We start from the raw sequence: 19,496 nt of genomic DNA on the forward strand, positions 1-19,496 counted from the left end.
CGAGCGCCTATTCTCGACCAGGCTTTGTGTACACTGAGGGTTCAAAAATGCAAAGGATGGTTCTCTGTCCCTGAGAAATTCAAAGTCTCATTTCCTCCAAATCTTGTTAATACCCACGTAGTAACTGGGACTGGCCCCTGCATGGAGAAAGCACTGGGTGATGGCTGAGCAGCTGCTTGACATTGGATTCTCACTGCCACTGACCCTAGTTTCTTTCATTTTCTATATACAGACATTTAAAACTAAATTACTATTGAAAGTCATTAGAAATTAGCTCAGATGCCAATGTATGACCTTGTCTGTAAAAGTAAAATATCATTATTTCTGCTTAAAGGAAAAAAAAAAACCCACAGCACTTCTGTAATTGGTGCACCAACTGTGCATGAAGTTCTCAAGTCAGGTCAACTGATGGGGGCTCCTGTGGTGACTAGTTTGTAGTAGGCTCCTTTCTGGGCCATCAGTTCTTCATGGGTCCCCTTTTCAATCACCATCCCCTGTGACATGACAGCAATGATATCCGAGTTCCGGATGGTGGACAAACGATGGGCAATGACAATGCAGGTCCGACCTTCTCTGGCTTTGTCCAAGGCGACCTGCACCGTCTGCAAAGAGAAGATGGAAAGTTGATGCAAAGACGCATGCTTGTCCCCTGGCCCACCATCGTTAGAGTTCTGTTTCATACCACCTGATTAACATCTCTATATTCAGGGGTTAAACCCAAAGGCTTGACAGGAGAGAAAGGATTAAATAAATATTTGCTGAATGCAATACATCAGTGACTTAAATCACAGTCTACAAGCTGAAAAATTTCAATGAAGCCAGAATGAACCAAACTACAAGATCACAGAGTAATTTTACAAGACTTGAGGGTCTAGTTTGCTAAAATGAAACCAAGGAAGCAATGTAAGGTAACAGTTAAATGGTCACTCCTGGGCTTCCCTGGTGGCACAGTGGTTGAGAGTCCGCCTGCCGATGCAGGCGACACAGGTTCGTGCCCTGGTCTGGGAAGATCCCACATGCCACGGCGCGGCTGGGCCCGTGAGCCATGGCCGCTGAGCCTGTGCATCCGGAACCTGTGCTCCGCAACGGGAGAGGTCACAGCAGTGAGAGGCCCGCTTACCGCAAACAAAACAAACAAACAAACAAACAAAAGGCACTCCTAATACTGTTCTTCATTGAGGACGTTTTAGCTCTCCCCAAAACAGAATCCTGACTTTTAAGGAGTTAATTCTAAATGGTAAGTTTCATAATTGTGTTTTGCCCAATTACATTTCCTTTCATGCAAACTGCACATCAGATACCGCCTCTAACTTTGTGTTGTATGCTTCCCACCTGCTCTGCCATGGAACTTTAGAACTATAAAATATGAAATGCCTATCAGATGGCCTGGATTATTTTATTTTATTTAAGAAAGCTCATATTTGCCCATGAAAAAAGTGTCACCTAGCCTAAACAATCTTAAAAAGAATTCTTATTTTAAAGTGAAAAAAATTTTTTTATTTGAAGCAATCCTATTTTAAATCACTTTCTCTAGACTATTGTCTTTGGGCGCCACAAAGGAGTGGCAATTTCTACTATTAATGAATCAAAAATTAACAATACTACCATTTTATAAGGACAAATATTACAGCAAAAAACTCATTTATAATGATCTAAGACTTTAGAAAATCAATACCTACCTTTTCACTTTCTGTGTCTAAGGCAGAAGTAGCTTCATCTAGTAGCAAGATTTTAGGATCTCGTATGATGGCCCGAGCAATAGCAATGCGTTGTTTCTCCCCTCGAGAGAGTTGAGACCCCTGGGACCCAACATTAGTTTCATATTTCTGGAAAAAATATGGTAAGTTTGAGAACCAGGAACAGCCATTGCTCCTGTGCTGTATGGAGCCCACATCAATGACCCCTCTGAGGATTTAAATAATTTGTTTTTTTTGAAATTGGGAATAATTTGTATAAAGGATGTCAAATCCATTTAGGAATATTAAAAAAATATGGCGTTTTATGACCTTTCATGTTGGGAAACACGGGGACTTTGTATCCCTTTCTCTGCATTTCTTTTAGGTTTGTATTTTTGATCTCTTTCTCCTTGCGTATGAGATTCTCCCTGATTTAAGATCCCAACTCCTGTCTGGAAGATCTTTCCAAGACAGAATGATCCTAGGCATATAAGGGCCTTCAAGAGATCTCCTGGTCCATTCCCTTGTTGAGGTAGTATCATTCGGGAACACAAGTCTAACTTTCAATCTTCACTCTTGCTGCATACCAGCTCTGTGATAATGAACAAATTGTTTAAATTTCTGTGAGCTGCAAAATCATCTGGAAAATGCAGATATTAATAACTAGTTAACATATTTGTTGTTTTAGATGAAATTATGAAGGAAAATCCCTGCCTGACGCCTACGTAAAAATCAGTTACATTCACAGAGTATTTACTATGCATCAGGTATTGTACTCACTATTCTAGCCAGCTTATCATTTAATGTTTACAGAAATCATTTTCTCCCGATTACTATTTTTCAGTTTCCATGTCTTAATTTTCTTAGTGATCAACCACCAAGAGAAACCCTTGGTGGATGGAAAAATGCAGAGTCAATATCACACTACATTCAAACTTGGCTCTGGGAAAGTAAGGAACTCCAAGGCAAATGTAACTTACCCACCATGCACAGGAGTTGCTGCCAAGTAATGAAATGATCATGATGACAATAGTAACAGCAGCAGCTTTCTTTCTGAGGCTATTATGTGTGCTCTCTCATTCTAAGTTATTTTTTGCATTTTGTAGACGACTGAGTCTCAGAAAAGTAATTGTTACAGTAGTAACTTTACACTAGAAAGTGGCCAAGCTTGGATTCAAATCAATGTCTGTTCCAAATCTCAGGATTTTTTTTCTGTTATGCTAAGCTTATGCTCAATGTGGTACTGCTTTACTTACAACAATAATAGAGAATCCTTTGCATTGGATAATATACTACTTTCCAAAACTAAAGATTATGTTGATGAAGGACATTTATTTTGCGTAAAAGACTGAGACGATCTCAGGGCACTGGGAAATAAGTTGTGTTGCCTTTGACCTTCTCCTTGATCCACAATCATAATACTTTTTAATCATTCTACCTCTCTCCCTTCCCACCTGCCATAGGGAATGACTCTGACTTGGTACCCACCTCTGGAAGGGACATGACAAAGTCATGCAGCTGAGCCTGCTTTGCGGCTTCTATGACTTTTTCGGTGGGGATTTCTTTGGTGTTGTCTCCATACTTGATATTGTCCACTATGCTACAGGCAAACAACACTGGTTCCTGGGAAACGATTCCAATCTTCGAGCGGAGAAACTGGACGTTTATGTTTTTGCTGTCATGGCCATCTATCATCTGCCAATAGAGGTGACAATCAGGGCACTGAGTTTTAGAATTCCAGCAGTGAGGAAAGTTTGTATACTAGAGTTAGTGTTATACAAGATATTTGCTTTGCTTAAGAGACAACAATCCAAGGACTCTTGGAAATAAATTATGTTGCCTTTGACCTCTGGAGGTGGTGTCTGCCAAAAGTGGTGTCAAAGCTGTGATCAGACATGGTTGTTTGTTTCCCAAATTCTAGTTCTACAGGTAGTATTATACAAACAGGAAAGGCACTCCAGACAGTATCTAGTTAAAAAAAAAAAAAAAAAAAAAAAACTTCCCCTTATCCTTTGGTGCAGTACATCCTCTCCAAGTACATAAAATTCCTCGATTTTGAGACTCCATGGGGTTTGAAATGGGGTTTCCTATGTAAAGCTATTGGACAATGTAAGAATCAAACTTGTTTCCTTGATTTCACTGATACTAACCTCTGAATAATTGAGATAACAGACCCCAGTAAGAAAGGAGTACATTTATTCACTTAGTCAACCAACAAACATATATTGAATTACCTGCCACAAAGGCACCATGCTAGACAGTCTTTTGTATGTTATATAAAGAAAAAATAATTTGTAGTGAGGTGGATGGACCTAGAGTCTGTCATACAGAGTGAAGTAAGTCAGAAAGAGAAAAACAAATACCGTATGCTAACACATATATATGGAATCTAAAAAAAAAAAAAAAAAAAAAAAAAAAAAAGTGGTTCTGAAGAACCTAGGGGGCAGGACAGGAATAAAGAGGCAGATGTAGAGAATGGACTTGAGGACACGGGGAGGGGGAAGGGTAAGCGGGGACGAAGTGAGAGAGTAGCATTGACATATATACACTACCAAATGTAAAATAGCTAGTGGGAAGCAGCTGCATAGCACAGGGAGATCAGCTCCGTGCTTTGTGACCACCTAGAGGGGTGGGATAGGGAGGGTGGGAGGGAGATGCAAGAGGGAGGAGATATGGGGATATATGTATACATATAGCTGATTGACTTTGTTATGAAACAGAAACTAACACAACATTGTAAAGCAATTATACTCCAATAAAGATGTTAAAACAATAATAAAGAAAGAAAGAAAAAAATCTGTTTTTTAGGAACTCATGATCTATCTAGGCAGTTAATTACAGGAACTCATATGTCTACCATTTGAGCTCTTTCACTTAAAAGCCTTAGAATAGTAAAGGTACAGTATGTCTCACATACTACAAGACTGTAAAGTATTTGGCCCCATGATTTCAGAAAAAGATTATATTAAATGGTGTAAATATATGATGTTTTAGATAATTTTTTGGCAGTGTAAAAAACAAACACTACTAGAAAAAATATAAGGCATTCTTCAACAGTTATCCCTCACTCATCTTCCTCTATGCATTTTCCATAGTACTTGTAGACTGCAAAGCACAATTTAACAATTAAATACTGGAGCTGTTTGCTAATTGTTGTCTATATGCTAGTGTTGTAAGCTCTTAAAAGGCGTAAGACATGCTTCATGCTCCTTAGAATTTCCCACAGGGCCTAATGCAGTGCTGGGCACATCATAGGTACCCAATTAAATGTTGAAAATGTTGAATGTCTGCGTTTGTTAGCTTCCTTAAAAGCAAAGAGGATTTTAAAAAATTGCATTAAAGGTGGTATTTTTCCTACTGAAAAATATTTGTAGAAACATTTTACGATGATGTAACAAAATATATTGTGGCTATGATATGCAAGGAATCATATTGATTTCTTCATGGGCATTGCTTTCTACCTGCGACCAGAACATTCACTGAGTACATTCAGAGAAATATACTTAATATACATGTTAATGTTGAAGAAGTCAAACATGAAGGATTCAGGTCCCTGCATGTCATGTAGTTCACAGTCTACCTGGGTGATAGACATGAAAGATCTGACACTTGGGGAAACTGGATCCTGTCCTTTGTATAGATCAGACCCCCAGTGCAATGTACTTTCTAGATTCATCAATCACCAAATACTTTCAAACAAATTAAAATCTCTATACCTAAAATTAATAAAAGTGATTATAAACTACAGATAATCAACTCTTACTCCTTATTTTCATAATTTCCTGGATTTTTACCACTATCTGTTTGCTTATTTTCTTGTTTTGCTTTATGCAAGGGAAACTTTAGTTGCCTCTTTCAAGTTTCTTTCAGCATTTCTCATCATGTTATCTATCCTCATTGCAATGAAGATTATACTATTCAGGGATATCAGAAAGTCCTTTTTCAAAAAAGAAGGATTAAATAATCAATCAGACCCACACCTCTGAATCATTTCTTAGAAAACTACTTGCAGATGCACTCCAACAAAGTGAGACAGAAAACAAAAGAAAGAGGAAGATACGGGAACTAGGAAATAATGGATCTAATCCAAAAGATACTGCAGGAAACTCATAGGCTGACAGTTGTTCAGCAGGTATAGGATGTAATTAGTCCAGGCAGTGGCAGAAATAAGGGAAAGAAGCAGGTTCCTCTGAATAGGTATCAGGAGAGAGACATTGGAAGAAACTAAAGATTTTATAAAGGCAGAGAATGCAAGAAAAAAGAAAGTCTTTCAGAAAAACAATCAAGAAAGAAAAATGTAATGTTAATGTACCTCACTACTTAACTATGAGATGAACAATATTTACTTAGCCATAATAAAAGTTGTTAATAGATTTTCAACTTTTAGAATCAACCTAGAGTAAAAGCATGAAAGATAATAAATGTCATAAACAAAAGGTAAGCATTTTATATTTTTTTTAAATGTAGTACATATATACAATGGAATATTACTCAGCCATAAAAAGGAATGAAACTTGGTCATTTGTAGAGATGTGGATGGACCTAGAGTCTGTCATACAGAGTGAAGTAAGGCAGAAAGAGAAAAACAAATATTGTATATCAATGTATATATGTAGAATCTAGAAAAATAGTGAACCTATTTGTAGGGCAGGAATAGAGACATAGATGTAGAGAACAGACATGTGGACACAGTGGGGGAAGGGGAGGGTGGGACAAATTGGGAGATTAAGTTTGACATAAATACACTACCATGTGTAAAACGGATAGCTAGTGGGAACCTGCTGAATAGCACAGGAAGCTCAGCTCAGTGCTCTGTGACGACCCAGATGGGGGGGAAGGGGGAGGGAGGGAGGTCCGAGAGGGAGGGGATGTATGTATACATACAGCTGATTCACTTCATTGTACAGCAGAAACTAACACAACATTGTAAAGCAATTATACTCCAATTAAAGAAAAAAAGATAATATAAAAGTATAGTTATTAGGACTTGAGAGATAAAAAGAGGGAGGAAGAGGTGAAAATAGAGGTAGAATTGCTAATATTCTCATCTTAGAAAATGAGAATTCAAGAGATGTTATCTATAGGTGATGGAAAAGAAACAGAAGTGTATTAATTAAATTTACAAATAAAAGAACTTTTAAAAGTAATGTAACCATATTGGGGGGAGGTGGGTAAAAGGAGGGGGAGAAGTGAGGGTAAGCTAAATTTCCATCTCTTGAGAATAAATCAACAGAGGGCCTAAATTCGTTAAATCATGAAACAGCAGCATAAGCATATTATTTAGGGACTTTGAGGTAATCATTGGGAGATCTAAAAACATAAAGTGGTTAAAGATAGTTGCCTTTGAGCAGGAAAATGGAGAATGGGGGGTGGAAAGGGTGGAATAAGGGGTTGGTTTTTTTTTTTTTAACAAATCTTTCTTCTTCTACTTTGTGCTCCTTTGCATATATTATTTGGAAAAAATAGAAAGGAAAAAGAAAAGAAGAGAAAAAAGGAAGAAATTCTGTGGAAAATAAGCAACAAAGCAAACCACCAACATCCTAACCAAAGATTTATGGCATATGACTACCAATTTGAGGTCCTTATATTATTTAGACTTTAGCTTCTTGAATCAGGATTGTCTCAGATTTTTCATACTAAATTCCCTTTCTTACTCATTTATCATTGTGTTTCTTATCACCCCCACTTTTTCCATTCCCAGTCATTAGTTTCCTGATTAGTCTGCACTTTCTGCCCCATTTACAGGTAAGTGAATGCTTCTGTTAAGTACACTCATCTCCAGCTTTGCAGTTTTCTTTGCCTAACTGGTCAGCAGACCATCTGGAACTGGGAAGAATATAATGTTAGAAATTGTGAGGTAGAATCAGGTCAACCAGCAAATGACTGGAACTGGAAAATACTGTCCAAGGCAAGTGCTTTGGAATGAGTCTGGCAAGACGTAACCTTGAAGACGACTTTTAGGGGTTGGAGATACTCTGCAGAAAGCAAAATTTTCAAATGCATTGAGAATTTTGCATTGCTTACCACCTTCCCTTGGTTAGGATCATAGAAACGTTCCAGCAGCTGAATACTGGTGCTTTTACCACATCCACTGCTTCCAACAAATGCCAGGGTTTGCCCTGGACCAACAGACACTGAGAGACCATTCAGAACTTGTATATCAGGTCGGGAAGGATATGTAAATTTACAGTCAACAAAGTCAATCTGCCCCTGGAAGTTGTCCTGTGGACGGGAAGATTAGAATTATATATGCTCTACTAGAATCTAGACTATTGAAAATGCACATAAGCCTGAGTTTTAAATCCTTGCTTAAGATACCTTCAACACCGAGCTGCTGAAGTGCAAAGTATAAAGACAGCAACTTAATGAAATGGCATTCTAGTCCCTATTCCAGCAGATGTAGAATAAAAAGAGGCTTGAGCATTGAATTTAAAGATATTTGATCTCTTATTCCCATTCTAACCTAAGGGGATTTCCTGGTCACCCATTCTTTGACATTCTGCATGGAAGAAAATAGAGGATATAATTGCATCACAGAAGCCAGTAACTGCAAATTCCTACAGCTCTGTTCCCCCAGAGATGTAAAATAATAGCATTACACTTGAAATGACTTACACAGAAAGTTACTTGAGCCCTGAATTGCAAAGGTGAAATACCTTGAGTTGTACTCTCTGACATGTGAACTCTGGAAAAGGATAGACATTTAATAAACTACACAGAGACTTACCTTTTATTGAGCTGAGGGAGAAATAGGGCATTTGACCAATTTTTAAAGATTTCTGAATTTAGTTGACTTTACTGGGGTTTAGGGGTTTTGGGCTCTCTTGAACATATTGGGATATTAAAAATTAGGCAGGGAAGATTTAAAAACACCTGTAGGGACTATCAATTAGAAAAAGTGATATTTCATTGAGGTCAAATTAATTTTCTGGGAGCCCACATGAGCTCACGTGGAACACAGATAAACATGAATTAAATCAGTATTATTGGACAGGAGAAACTGGTTTTTCTACATTCCGTACCAGGATATCAATAGATATCCTGGTGGTTGGGTAGGTCTCAAAAGACATGTAGCTTCATTCATTCCGGAACTAAGTGTGTTTTATAGTACCTGTGTACTATAAAACAAGTATTCCCTGGATATCATTGCCTTATTCAAGTTCCAGCTTTATGAAGAATTTTTAATGCTAAGGTACTTCATTCCTTTACATTTGTAAATCTACTGTCTGTCCATTCCGAGGGCATATGAGTTCACCCATACACTGCAGAATTTAGAAGATAAGTGGTCTTGAATAATCAGCCCCAATGGCTGCTCTGCACACACACAGAAGCACAAGCCTCCCCCACTGACCTCTTATCCCTCTATACTTACCCATCTTTCACCCGCACTACTATACACCTTGATTGTGGGTTGTCGGTCCAGCAGTTGGAAAAAGCGTGCAGCTGAGATTTTAGCTTTGGCATAACTTGGGGTATAAGAGGATGCTCTCCCAAGAGCTGTCGCACTCATTACAACTGAAGAGATCACCCTGTAGTTGGACAGACACCCAGGTAGAAAGGGCGTGGTGTGGTTGGTGTGACGGCCTAAGAGGCAGGAGTTTGGGGGTCTAGCCCTGGAAAGAACCAAGCAGCCTTGAGCAGGCCTCTTTAGACTTGTCTGGGAATGGGAGATTGGAGAGATTAGCCTTTTTCAAATTGTGTTCTAAGAAGAAAGGGTGAGGGGAGGATTGAACAAGGCGGGGCTCAGATTTCCAAACCCTGCTTCAACTACAACAGCTTTTTAAAAAAAATTTGTTTGAGAAAAAAAGACTTCTTAGAAAAAAAAAAAAAAAAGGAGGGAGTTTGAAAGATCACCGGATTGCGTTGCATTTTTACAACGTTAACATTCTATGAATCTATGATTAATGTGTAAAAGACAATGATTGGTGATATAAGCATCAATTCTGTACCAAGCAGGCATGTAACATGATGCAATTGCCTGTATCCTTCTACTTGTCCCAGCCTCAATGTGTGCATAATTAATGAGCAAATAAGTGAATAAATAAATGAATGATAAATATGATAAGAGATAGCCCTTTTGCTCTATAGACCATGCTGCGAGGGGCGCCCCCCTAAGTTGTCCACCTGCACTGTAATGCACCATGGGGCCTGCCTCAGTGGGGGTGGGGTGGGGTAGGGTGTCTCTGTGTGTTTTACTGCTCAGCTCATAAGCAGAAATTGTTTTAGGCCAGACTGGCAAAGCCAGACATCTCTAGGAGCCCAGTCCAAAACTTAAAGCTATGACAAGCACCCGGAATAAAATAGGAAATGATGGAAGGTCATCTTTCATTTTTTAAAGAGAAGCCGGAAATTGGGAGCTTTCTGTAGTGCCCCAATTTTTACACGTTGGCAAATAATTCTTCAAAAGTCTTACATAAACTAAACAAGTCAAGGCGTTTGTGATTTCTGATTTAGGGTTAGTAGCTCTACATACGCAAAAATTTAGAAAGGAGACTTTCCTGGTTGAGGTGGGCATGGTGGGGCAGGAGAAAAAAAATTTCTTCTATATTTCTAGAAGAAGATAGAGGTCGAGCAGATAGAACTCGTGGCTGGAGAAGAGATTTCTTTTAGGACCGATTTTCCTAATGTCCTCCAAGGCTTTCTCAGACCGTCTCCCCCTCATCCTTCCAAGGTTCCCTGCCCCATCACACCACACCCATATGCATGTGCACCCAGTCCCTTGGTACCCTGACACCCTTAGGTGTCTGGAAATATGAGAAACTGGACTCAAAGCTAACCTTATTAGAAGAGCAGACTGCAGCTATAAACAAAAGAACAAAATTCCCCTGACTAGTCTTTGCTGTCTCTACCTAGGAAGAGTCAGCTAGATATGTGCCTTATTTACAAAAAGTAGAGTTCAAATAAGGTAGTTCTAGGAACCATCTTATTCAAGGACTTTAGATTTTCTCAGCATTAACCAGTATGGTAGATTGTGAAAATGCTTAATTTGTCATATTACTCTGTACACACCCTTTTGCAATATGATTTTTTTATTCCTCTGTGATATTGTGACTTATGATAAGAAAACTATATTGGACTTTTGTCAGTTCCTGGCACAGACTCCTAAACCCTTGGAATTTCCCAAGTTTTGAGAGGACCGAGGTGTCTTTTGTTATGTTATTGAAGTGACTTTGGTAAAAACTCTAGATAACCTAAGGATGGGGACTGGTCGCCTGGAGAGCCAACCATGAGATTAGAGGGGTGGAACTTCAGTCCCTTCCCCAACCTCAGGGGAGGGGAGAGGCTGGAGATTGAGTTCAATCGACAATGGTCAATGATTTAATTAGTCAGGTCTACGTGATGGAGCCTCCATAAAAACCCAAAAGACAGAGTGCAGAGAGCTTCTGGGCTGGTGAACACGTGGAGATTTGAGGAGAGTGGCATTCTTGGCGAGGGTATGAAAACTCCAAGCTCTTCCCACATACTACATCCTATGCATCTCTTCCATCTGGCTGTTCCTGAGTTGTATCCTTTTGTAATAAACTGGTAATCTAGTAAGTACATGTTCCTCTGAGTTCTGTGAGCCGCTCTAGCTCTAGCATATTAATCAAAGCTGAGGATGAGGTCATGGGAACCTTGGGTCTACAGCTTGTTGGTCAGAAGCACAGGTGATGACCTGGACTTGCTTTGGTGTGGAGGGTTGGGGGAGGGGCAGTCTTGTAGGACTGAGACCTTAACCTGTGGGAGGACCCAACGCTATCTCCAGGTAAATAGTGTCATGATAAATTGAACTGTAGGACAGCCATCAGGTGTCAGTGCCATGTGATAGCCGTGTGAGAGTAAAGGAGAAACAATTATCGGATCCTCTCATCAAAAGATGGGGTCCGTTCCTCTTTTCTCTGAATCTGGACTTGGTCGTATGACCTTCTTTGGCCAAAGAGATATTAGAAAATGTGATGCATGCAGAGTTGGCAAGTGCTTGCATGTTGGGGCTTGCAATCTTCTGTTGAACTTGGAACTCTGAGAGCACAATGTGAAGAAAACAAGCTCAGCTGCTAAGAGGCCATGTGGAGAGAGAAGGGCACTCAGAAGCCTGACTGAGTCAGCCTAGTCCAGAAGAACCACCCTGACAGCACACAGAATCTTTTAAGAAATAATAAATCTGAGCTGTTTAAGACACCATGTTTGGGATGGTTTAAGCAGCAGAAGCTAATGGATAGAACCAGATCATTCCTCCCTGGAGTGCTGATCTTTTATGACTTTGGCCAGGTAGTCCTCACCTGAACACATAGCTGAAATGGAGCCCCTCATTGGAAATTAAGTAACCTCCATATCTGTAGGAAGCAGAATTAGCAACAAACACAATGCACTGGGAAAAACCAAAGCAGAATCCGTAAACATTTGCTTTGCGGATGGCTGTCTTGTATGGCTTCTCCAGTTCAGCCTCAAACACTTCTATAAACTGCCTCTCCTTTCCAATCCCAGCCACAGTGCGAATATTACTGAGGGCTTCACTTGTAATCTGAAGAATGAAAAAGAGTTTTAGAAATAAAAGAGCAGAGATAACTGCTTTCATGACATTTTCAACCATTACATGGATTAGATCTGGTGCAAATGACAGAAGGCAGTATACAGCACAGATTGGGGCATCATCTGGGAACATAGAGAAGTTGCTGGAGATCAATTTGACTGGACCCTGAGACATTCTATCAGTTCAACACAAGTTCTACTTGATCCTAACATGGCTTTGTTGCCTCTACTTGTTGAGGAAGAGAGAAGAGGGGGAAAAACGGTACACAAGGCTATCTTTGTGAATTCATTTGAAATGTTCAAAATGGTATCTTTAGATGTGTCTGAGAGAAAAAGATTGTTTAATAATATAAACCTAAAATATTAGATTCTATTTCTTAAAAAATTATGACCAAATACTATATAAGATAGATTAAAGCTGAGTATGAAGTTTATCTTTTAGTCTATACTACAAATTTGTATTTGTTTCAATCTCTACTCTAGGGTAAATAACCACTGTTTCTGAATTAGGGTGCTATCCTAAAAAAGGTACAAAAGTGGGCTACTTCCTCCTATTGGCATATGAAATTCTTTTGGCTTCTGCCTACTTGGGCAATGTTCACATTCCTTCTTTAAAGAGAAAAAACCCAGTTTATAGTAAATTTGTTAAAAGGTGAGGGTGTGTTTATGTGTGTGTGCATGATTCCTTATCCCTGATATCTGTCTATGCCACCATATTTTCATTTACCTCTGATAACCAGATTTCATTAGAACATACTCTTAAAAGTGCATAGCTAAAACCTAAGTGTATTCGAGACCTAAACTGTATATATCTCATGGTTCTCTTTGGGAAAGACATTTGCCCCAAGTCAGGCAGACACTGAAATGTGAAAGTTAAAAGCATGTGCCATTAAAAAGATAGTAACTCCTCTCTGTGTGGGTGGCATGACCTGCAGAAACCATTAAGCTGAAAAAACCAAATAGACAGGAAAGTGAACTATCCTCTCTTGCAAAGGAGAATACTACACCAAACTGGGATGTAGAAAAAATAACTGACAGGAAACTGAACATGTAACCCTCTGTGTTTTCCCCACTATTTCTCCACACCTGCTCAATCTCATATCATCAGAGGCATATATGAAAAAGGCTAATGGGAAGTTTCTAACCATGAATGTTTGTAGGCTGATAGCTTCCTTAAGTCTGTTTGCACCCCTCATTCTTAGCAGTCTGACAGCCACTCAGCCATAAGCAGTCTGAAAAGTGGGTCTGGGAGATTACCTGTCCTGCAACCTCCAGAGCCTGCTTGTCATTAGTGGCAAATCCCATCAACATTTTGGTCTGTATGGCTCCCGATAAAGCCAAGAAGGGGAAGAAGCACAGTATAACCAGGCTTAGCTTCCAGCTAAAGAAGAAGGCGATGATCATGGCCACGGTGATGTTAGTGAAGGAATTGACTATCATCCCGATCTGAGAGCCGGCAGCCTGCAAGCCAACAGTGATCAACCAATTTCAGACACACAGTCTCTAACTAAATATCATGAAAAAGCTATTTTGTAGCAAATAGGTTTTTAAAAATTATTTTGATAAAATATACATAACAATGTTTATCATTTTAGCCATTCCTAAACGTACAAGACAGTGGCATCAAATACCTTCACGATTGTAACTATCACCACATTTATTCCCAAAACTTTTTCATCATTCCTAACAAAAACTATACCCATTCAATTTAACATCCCTTCCTCCCTCTCCCCAGCCAGATCCTGTTAACCTCTATTCTATTTTCTGTCTCCATGACTTTGCCGATTCTAGGTACCACATATAAGTGGAATCATATAATATTTATCCCTCTGTGTCTAGCTTATTTTATCAAGCATAATATTTTCAAGATCCATCCATGTTACAGCAGGTATCAGGATTTCATTTATTTTAAAGCCGAATAATATTCCATTGTGTGTATATACCATATTTTGTTTATCCATTGATCTGTTGTTGAAAACTTGGGTTGTTTTCACCTTTGGCCATAATGAATAATGGTGCTACGAATATGGGTGTACAAGTATCTGTTTCGTCACTGCTTTCAATTCTTTTGGGTATATACTTAGGAGTGGAATTACTGATCATATGGTAGTTCTGTTTTAAAAAGGGAGGGTCTTTTAATTAAAGAGCCCCCCCAATGCACTTGAAGGCTGGATTAATAAAAATACATCTTATTCACACCTTCTTGGGAGCTCAGGTATTGACTAATTTCATTTCATGGGTATCAGAGCTAGACCAGTCAGCGTGAGATTAATTATAGTGATAATGAATAACCTATAAAAGCTCCTTGCAGATTGAAGGTTGCAGAAATAGAAGAGATGAGATTTTGGCTTATTTATTTAATCTAAGGTCAAGAATAAGGTAAACTAGACACTAGAATATGCAAATGTTGAGAGTAAAATTGGTAAAAACTTTAAGCAGTAAGACAATGCATATTAAAACCTTTCAAAATGATTATACATTTTGATCCAGTGATTATATTTTGAGAACTAAAAATATAGTCAAGGGTATGCCACAAGCTTAATGCAAAATGATATAAATTGCTTATGTGGGGAGGGAGGACCTAAACGGGGAATTCTTTGAGAAATGATGATATATTAAAATGATGAATTAAGCATTCATTAAAAATTCATTGTAGAAGCATATATAAGGACCAAAATATGCTCACATCAGATTGTTTCAGGAGAAAAAAGAAAGATTACAAAATAATATGTACGGTGTGACCCAATGACTGTGGGAAACACATTTTCTATTTATACAATAGAAAAAGCGTAGAATGATCAAAATGAAAAATTTACAGGGATTTTCCTCTAAAGAGGATTCCATGTTCCTTTGAAATTCTCCATATCATGGTTCATATTGTTGGTTCAGCTGGTAGAAGTCGAGATATACAGTACAGCACTACAAATCCAGTGAGTTTTTTTCTTCCAAGAGCCTCATGGACAAACCATGACTTTTCTTTTTCCTCTTTTTCTGATTTTCATGGAAAGTGAGCAGTGGTGTTGAGAGGCAAACTGAACTCTTATCCCTTTAACCCAAATGCCTGGTTTAATAAAGGTGTAGCCTCATCTTGTACACTTGTGCAAATCTCCTGAACAAGGCTACAGGTTCTGGGGTTTAGAAACCACAGCTTAGTCTCCCTTAGTCAGAAAAGACAGCCCTTGGAATGTGTCAGCATTCTAGATAGCAATCATCTCTGTCTTTCCCTCAGGTTCCCGGCTGGGCTGCTTAGAACAGCTTCTTTTCCTAAGACTAACTTACAAGCCAGGCACCTGTGGAAGGAGGCTTTTTTCCACACACACCCTCTGCGGGCACCATTAAGTCTCGTGGAATCTGAGCCTCCGGGCCTAAAAAAAAAAAAAAAAAAAAAAAACGATCTGAGAAAGGAGGGAAAATTCTTCTCAATTGCTAGACTCAGAGGAAATGCAAAACTCTGACCGATTTTTTTTTTTTTATAAACTTATTTATTTTATTTATTTATTTTTGGCTGTGTTGGGTCTGTTGCTGCGCGCGGGCTTCTCATTGCGGTGGCTTCTCCTGTTGCGGAGAACGGGCTGTAGGTGCGCAGGCTTCGGTAGCTGTGGCGCACAGTTGCTCCGCGGCACGTGGGATCTTCCCGGACCGGGGATCGAACCCGTGTCACCTGCATTGGCAGGCGGATTCTTAACCACTGCGCCACCAAGGAAGCCCCTCTGACCGATTTTGATTCATGCCATAACACTGATTCTGGGCACTACCTAGGAGACAGTGTGCTTTAGCTGCTGTTTGTCAGCTTTGGAAATGGGCGAAAATGTAGCTCTGGGGTATCTCCCCCGCGAGTTCCTGTTTCATGGGAAATATGTACATGGTTATTGTAATTACGTGATTATTGGAATACATAAAGGAAAGAAAATCTACTCCAGTTACTACATGCCTGGTTTCCCCCACGGCTTACCCCTTGAACTTGAGAAGCATCTGTAGCAAGCCTTGTTGTCAGTGCTCCAGGGCTGTTTCTGAGGTCATCAAACCAGCCAATTTCTTGCCCTAACATTGCTCTGAAACCCAATTTACGTAGCCTTTTTGTGAGGAGTTCCCCGGATTTAGCAAAAGCATATCCCTGAAACATAAAGGAGTCTTTAGTGATATTTTAACAGGAAAAGGGGGAAAATAACTAAATCGCTTACTGAAAAATAAAATTCCTTACCTGCAGAAATTGAGTGCAAAAAGATACACAGCCTATTGCTACAAAGAGCAGGCATGCACCATGGATCTGTGACCTTTGTTCTTCTTTATCAGGAATTGAAAAAGTCTTTGCAAGACAGTAAGCAAGGAAGTAACTTTAGTATTAACAAACAATAGCAAAAGAAATCAATTCAAATATGTTTAAGAGAAATTTCTCTTAGGCTTTGGGTTAAAAACCAGTTCACTTTAAACATACTAGCATTAAACCAAAGTTAACTATGAACATGTACACTTAATTCTCTGTGGGGAAGGAAGGCTGGTGAATGAAACCCAGTGGTTATGACTGACAGAATTTTTGTCTCATTTCTTTGCCTGATGTAGGCAATTGTGTTGGCTTTTCTTTGATACAGATGAAAAATATGATGAAATGCCTCAAATTCTTTACATAATAAGGCAAGGAAAAAAAGAAAGGAAGGAAGAAAAGAAGAAGGAAAGGAGGAAGAAAAGAAGGGGGGGGACGTTACTTGAGAATCTGAGAATATTATTCCAGGACAAAACTCAAAGTAATATGACCTATGTCTTTCCCCAATAATAAAGATGGCTTTCCCACTCTGGTACCTCGCCTATTATTAGTTTTATAGATTACTTATATATATACAAATAATAGAATCATTATAAAAGCAACTGGCACACACACACACAAAAGCAACTAGCTATCAAGGTATTGACTGGAATTGTCTTAGGACAGAAAAGCTTCCATCCATCAGAGGCTGAAATTGTTGCTTCTAAATCACCAGAAGCTGAAAACATTCCCCTCAAAAAACTATGGAACTTATGAGTGGGGTTTTTTTTTTCAGTCTATAATAAGTGGTAAACTATACTCATAAGTATATTCTGAACTTACAGGCACATGCTCAAGTAACTGATTGGGACCCAAGCTGTTGCAATATGAAAATGGAAAGAATAGCTGCATATTCTAATGACATCGCCCTACAGTGAAATAGATTTTAGGTACATCAAAACCCTCCTAATTCAGACCAAGTGAGGGAACTGTGAGAGTTCAGAAAAGCTAGTTATTAGAGAGCTGCACAATAAATCCTTCCTTATTGCTCTGCATTAATTTGAGTAACTAGAACAATACCAGAAAGCAGTTGCTCAAAGGAAACCATTTATTCAACAAATATTTATCGAATGCCTGCTATATGCCAAATAAATCTCCTGTAAACAATGTATACTACTCCATTAACAAATCCTTTTTTGTAAAGCAGAAGTAACCCGTTGAAATTATCACAAATTCCAAAGTAGGGAGAGGGGTTCTAAATTAATGAGATGTACTGTTTCTAGGACAGAGCATTTGGGCCCGTCATGGTTCTTAGCAATAAAGAATACATTCATTCTTAATGAATGAAGTGGGTTCAAAAGATGCTACAGTCATTCACCCCACCCTGGAATAACTCATGTAAGGTTACTTTACAGTTTACAAATACAAAGACTTACAGACATATTTCAGTTTGGTTTTAAAAATCACTATACAAATCCCCACAAACCCCAAACGGTGATGCCACAATTCTCATTCCTCTCTAAGGTCACCTATTATAATCATGGACTACAGTACTGCATATTAGCCAGTTTAGCTCTTATTTTATAGATGGGAAACTAAAGCCCACAAGATCGAGTCCTTTGTCCAAGTTCATTTAGCTGGTGGTTATTATTAGATAAGGAAATGCCTGGTTTCCAGATTCCAATGCAGTGGTTTTCTTCTGGGCACGCTCTCTTGGCTCTTGATATTACCCGTCTTCTCAGTGTTAAAAGAGAATGTTTGGCTAATATTACGTTCAAGATTGGGCATCAGATGTCTGTAATCTTCTCCCCCCCCCAACCACAAACTCTACTGCGTGAGTTCTTTGTACATTCTTACTGAAATGCAACCCAAAGGACTGCCCATCTCCTGGTTCTTCTGTTTTTAGACTAGCTGTAGTTCAAGCACACATCTACATCATTTTGTAAAGGTAAGTTTGTTTAAGGAGAAAATGAACATTCTCTAGACTCTTGCTATTTACCAGATGCAAATGTGTTACTTAACCTACTTTAACTTAAATGAGGATTTCCTTAAATTAGGATTCTTAAAACAACCCAGTGAGGTAGATTTTCTCGCCCCATATTATAGATTAGGAAGCTAAGACTCATCAAGGGGAAACCACTTGCCCAGATGCATGCAGACAGCACAGAGCAGAGACCTGCGGCAAGTCCAGGGCTGGCTGACTCCAGCGTTCATGCTTTTCCCCAGCATGCTATGTCCAAACTGCAGTGCTTGGAACACTTGGCACCTTTTCCAAGTCAAATAAACCCAGGGAAAGTGAACCAGATAAATTATGCTTTACATGTACATTGAGGCTTCGCTAGATTAGCAACCAGGCCCCTAACGCCCAATCATTTGCTGGGTCCTCCTTCCAAACTGTGGTCTCAGTACCAACTGTGAATATTGTGCCCTTTAGATATGTCAGAATGAAAACAGTGCAATTAAAACCAGACTATTATCTGACTCATGATTATACCCTATGAGATGAAAGCATCATGAACCCACTGATGAATATGTGATAATTATGCTAAGAGGCACACAAAAACAACCTTCTTTATCAAAGAAGAAAAATAGTAAAGCTTTATCCTCTTAGCAAATATAACCCTGTGAGAGCCTTAACGATGAGCAGATTTTGGATTTCACCAACTAGATCCTGCTACTCTGATCCTTTGGTCCTTAAGTGAAAAGCTGAATTGCTCAGGCTAGGATTTTCTGGTTGTGACCAGAAGAATCACAGAGAATATTCTCACCACCAATAACCAAGGGCAGGGGTTGTAACTGGATCATCAAATTGTTTTTGACTTGGCCATTTCATAGACCACTAGAGCTAGAAGTTATCTTACAGATCATCTTTGTCAATCCTTCCTTTTATAGTTAAGGAAACTGAGACCCACAGAAGTGGCATGATGTGACCCCAGGGCAGAAAAAAAGTCTCCTGGCAGGGAACCCAGGACTCTTCCCAAAGCAGTTCATACACAGGGTTTGGGTGAAGTTGAGCGAATGCATTCCATACTCTGCATTCATAAGAGAGAAAGAGATGAGCAGCAAAGAAG

General features: G+C 39.1%; 1 protein-coding gene across 3 annotated transcripts in view; it reads right to left on the reverse strand.

Moving 5' to 3' along the window:
- Positions 1–401: 401 nt before the first annotated feature.
- Positions 402–19,496, reverse strand: part of ABCB11 (ATP binding cassette subfamily B member 11) — an 85,473-nt gene continuing 66,378 nt past the window's right edge. For 2 of the 3 annotated variants that reach the window (XM_060106398.1, XM_060106396.1), the window contains exons 19-27: positions 16,387–16,491; positions 16,138–16,299; positions 13,443–13,646; positions 11,936–12,177; positions 9,049–9,205; positions 7,701–7,898; positions 3,165–3,371; positions 1,680–1,826; positions 402–602 (exon numbers count right to left, since the gene is read on the reverse strand). In XM_060106398.1, the coding sequence (XP_059962381.1) occupies positions 402–602; positions 1,680–1,826; positions 3,165–3,371; positions 7,701–7,898; positions 9,049–9,205; positions 11,936–12,177; positions 13,443–13,646; positions 16,138–16,299; positions 16,387–16,491 (1,623 nt within the window). Of the gene's footprint in view, positions 603–1,679; positions 1,827–3,160; positions 3,372–7,700; positions 7,899–9,048; positions 9,206–11,935; positions 12,178–13,442; positions 13,647–16,137; positions 16,300–16,386; positions 16,492–19,496 lie in introns of all 3 variants that reach the window. The other variant, XM_060106397.1, reaches the window with a different exon arrangement.

Source organism: Mesoplodon densirostris, chromosome 8 (assembly GCF_025265405.1).
Source record: "Mesoplodon densirostris isolate mMesDen1 chromosome 8, mMesDen1 primary haplotype, whole genome shotgun sequence".
NCBI lineage: Eukaryota > Metazoa > Chordata > Mammalia > Artiodactyla > Ziphiidae > Mesoplodon > Mesoplodon densirostris.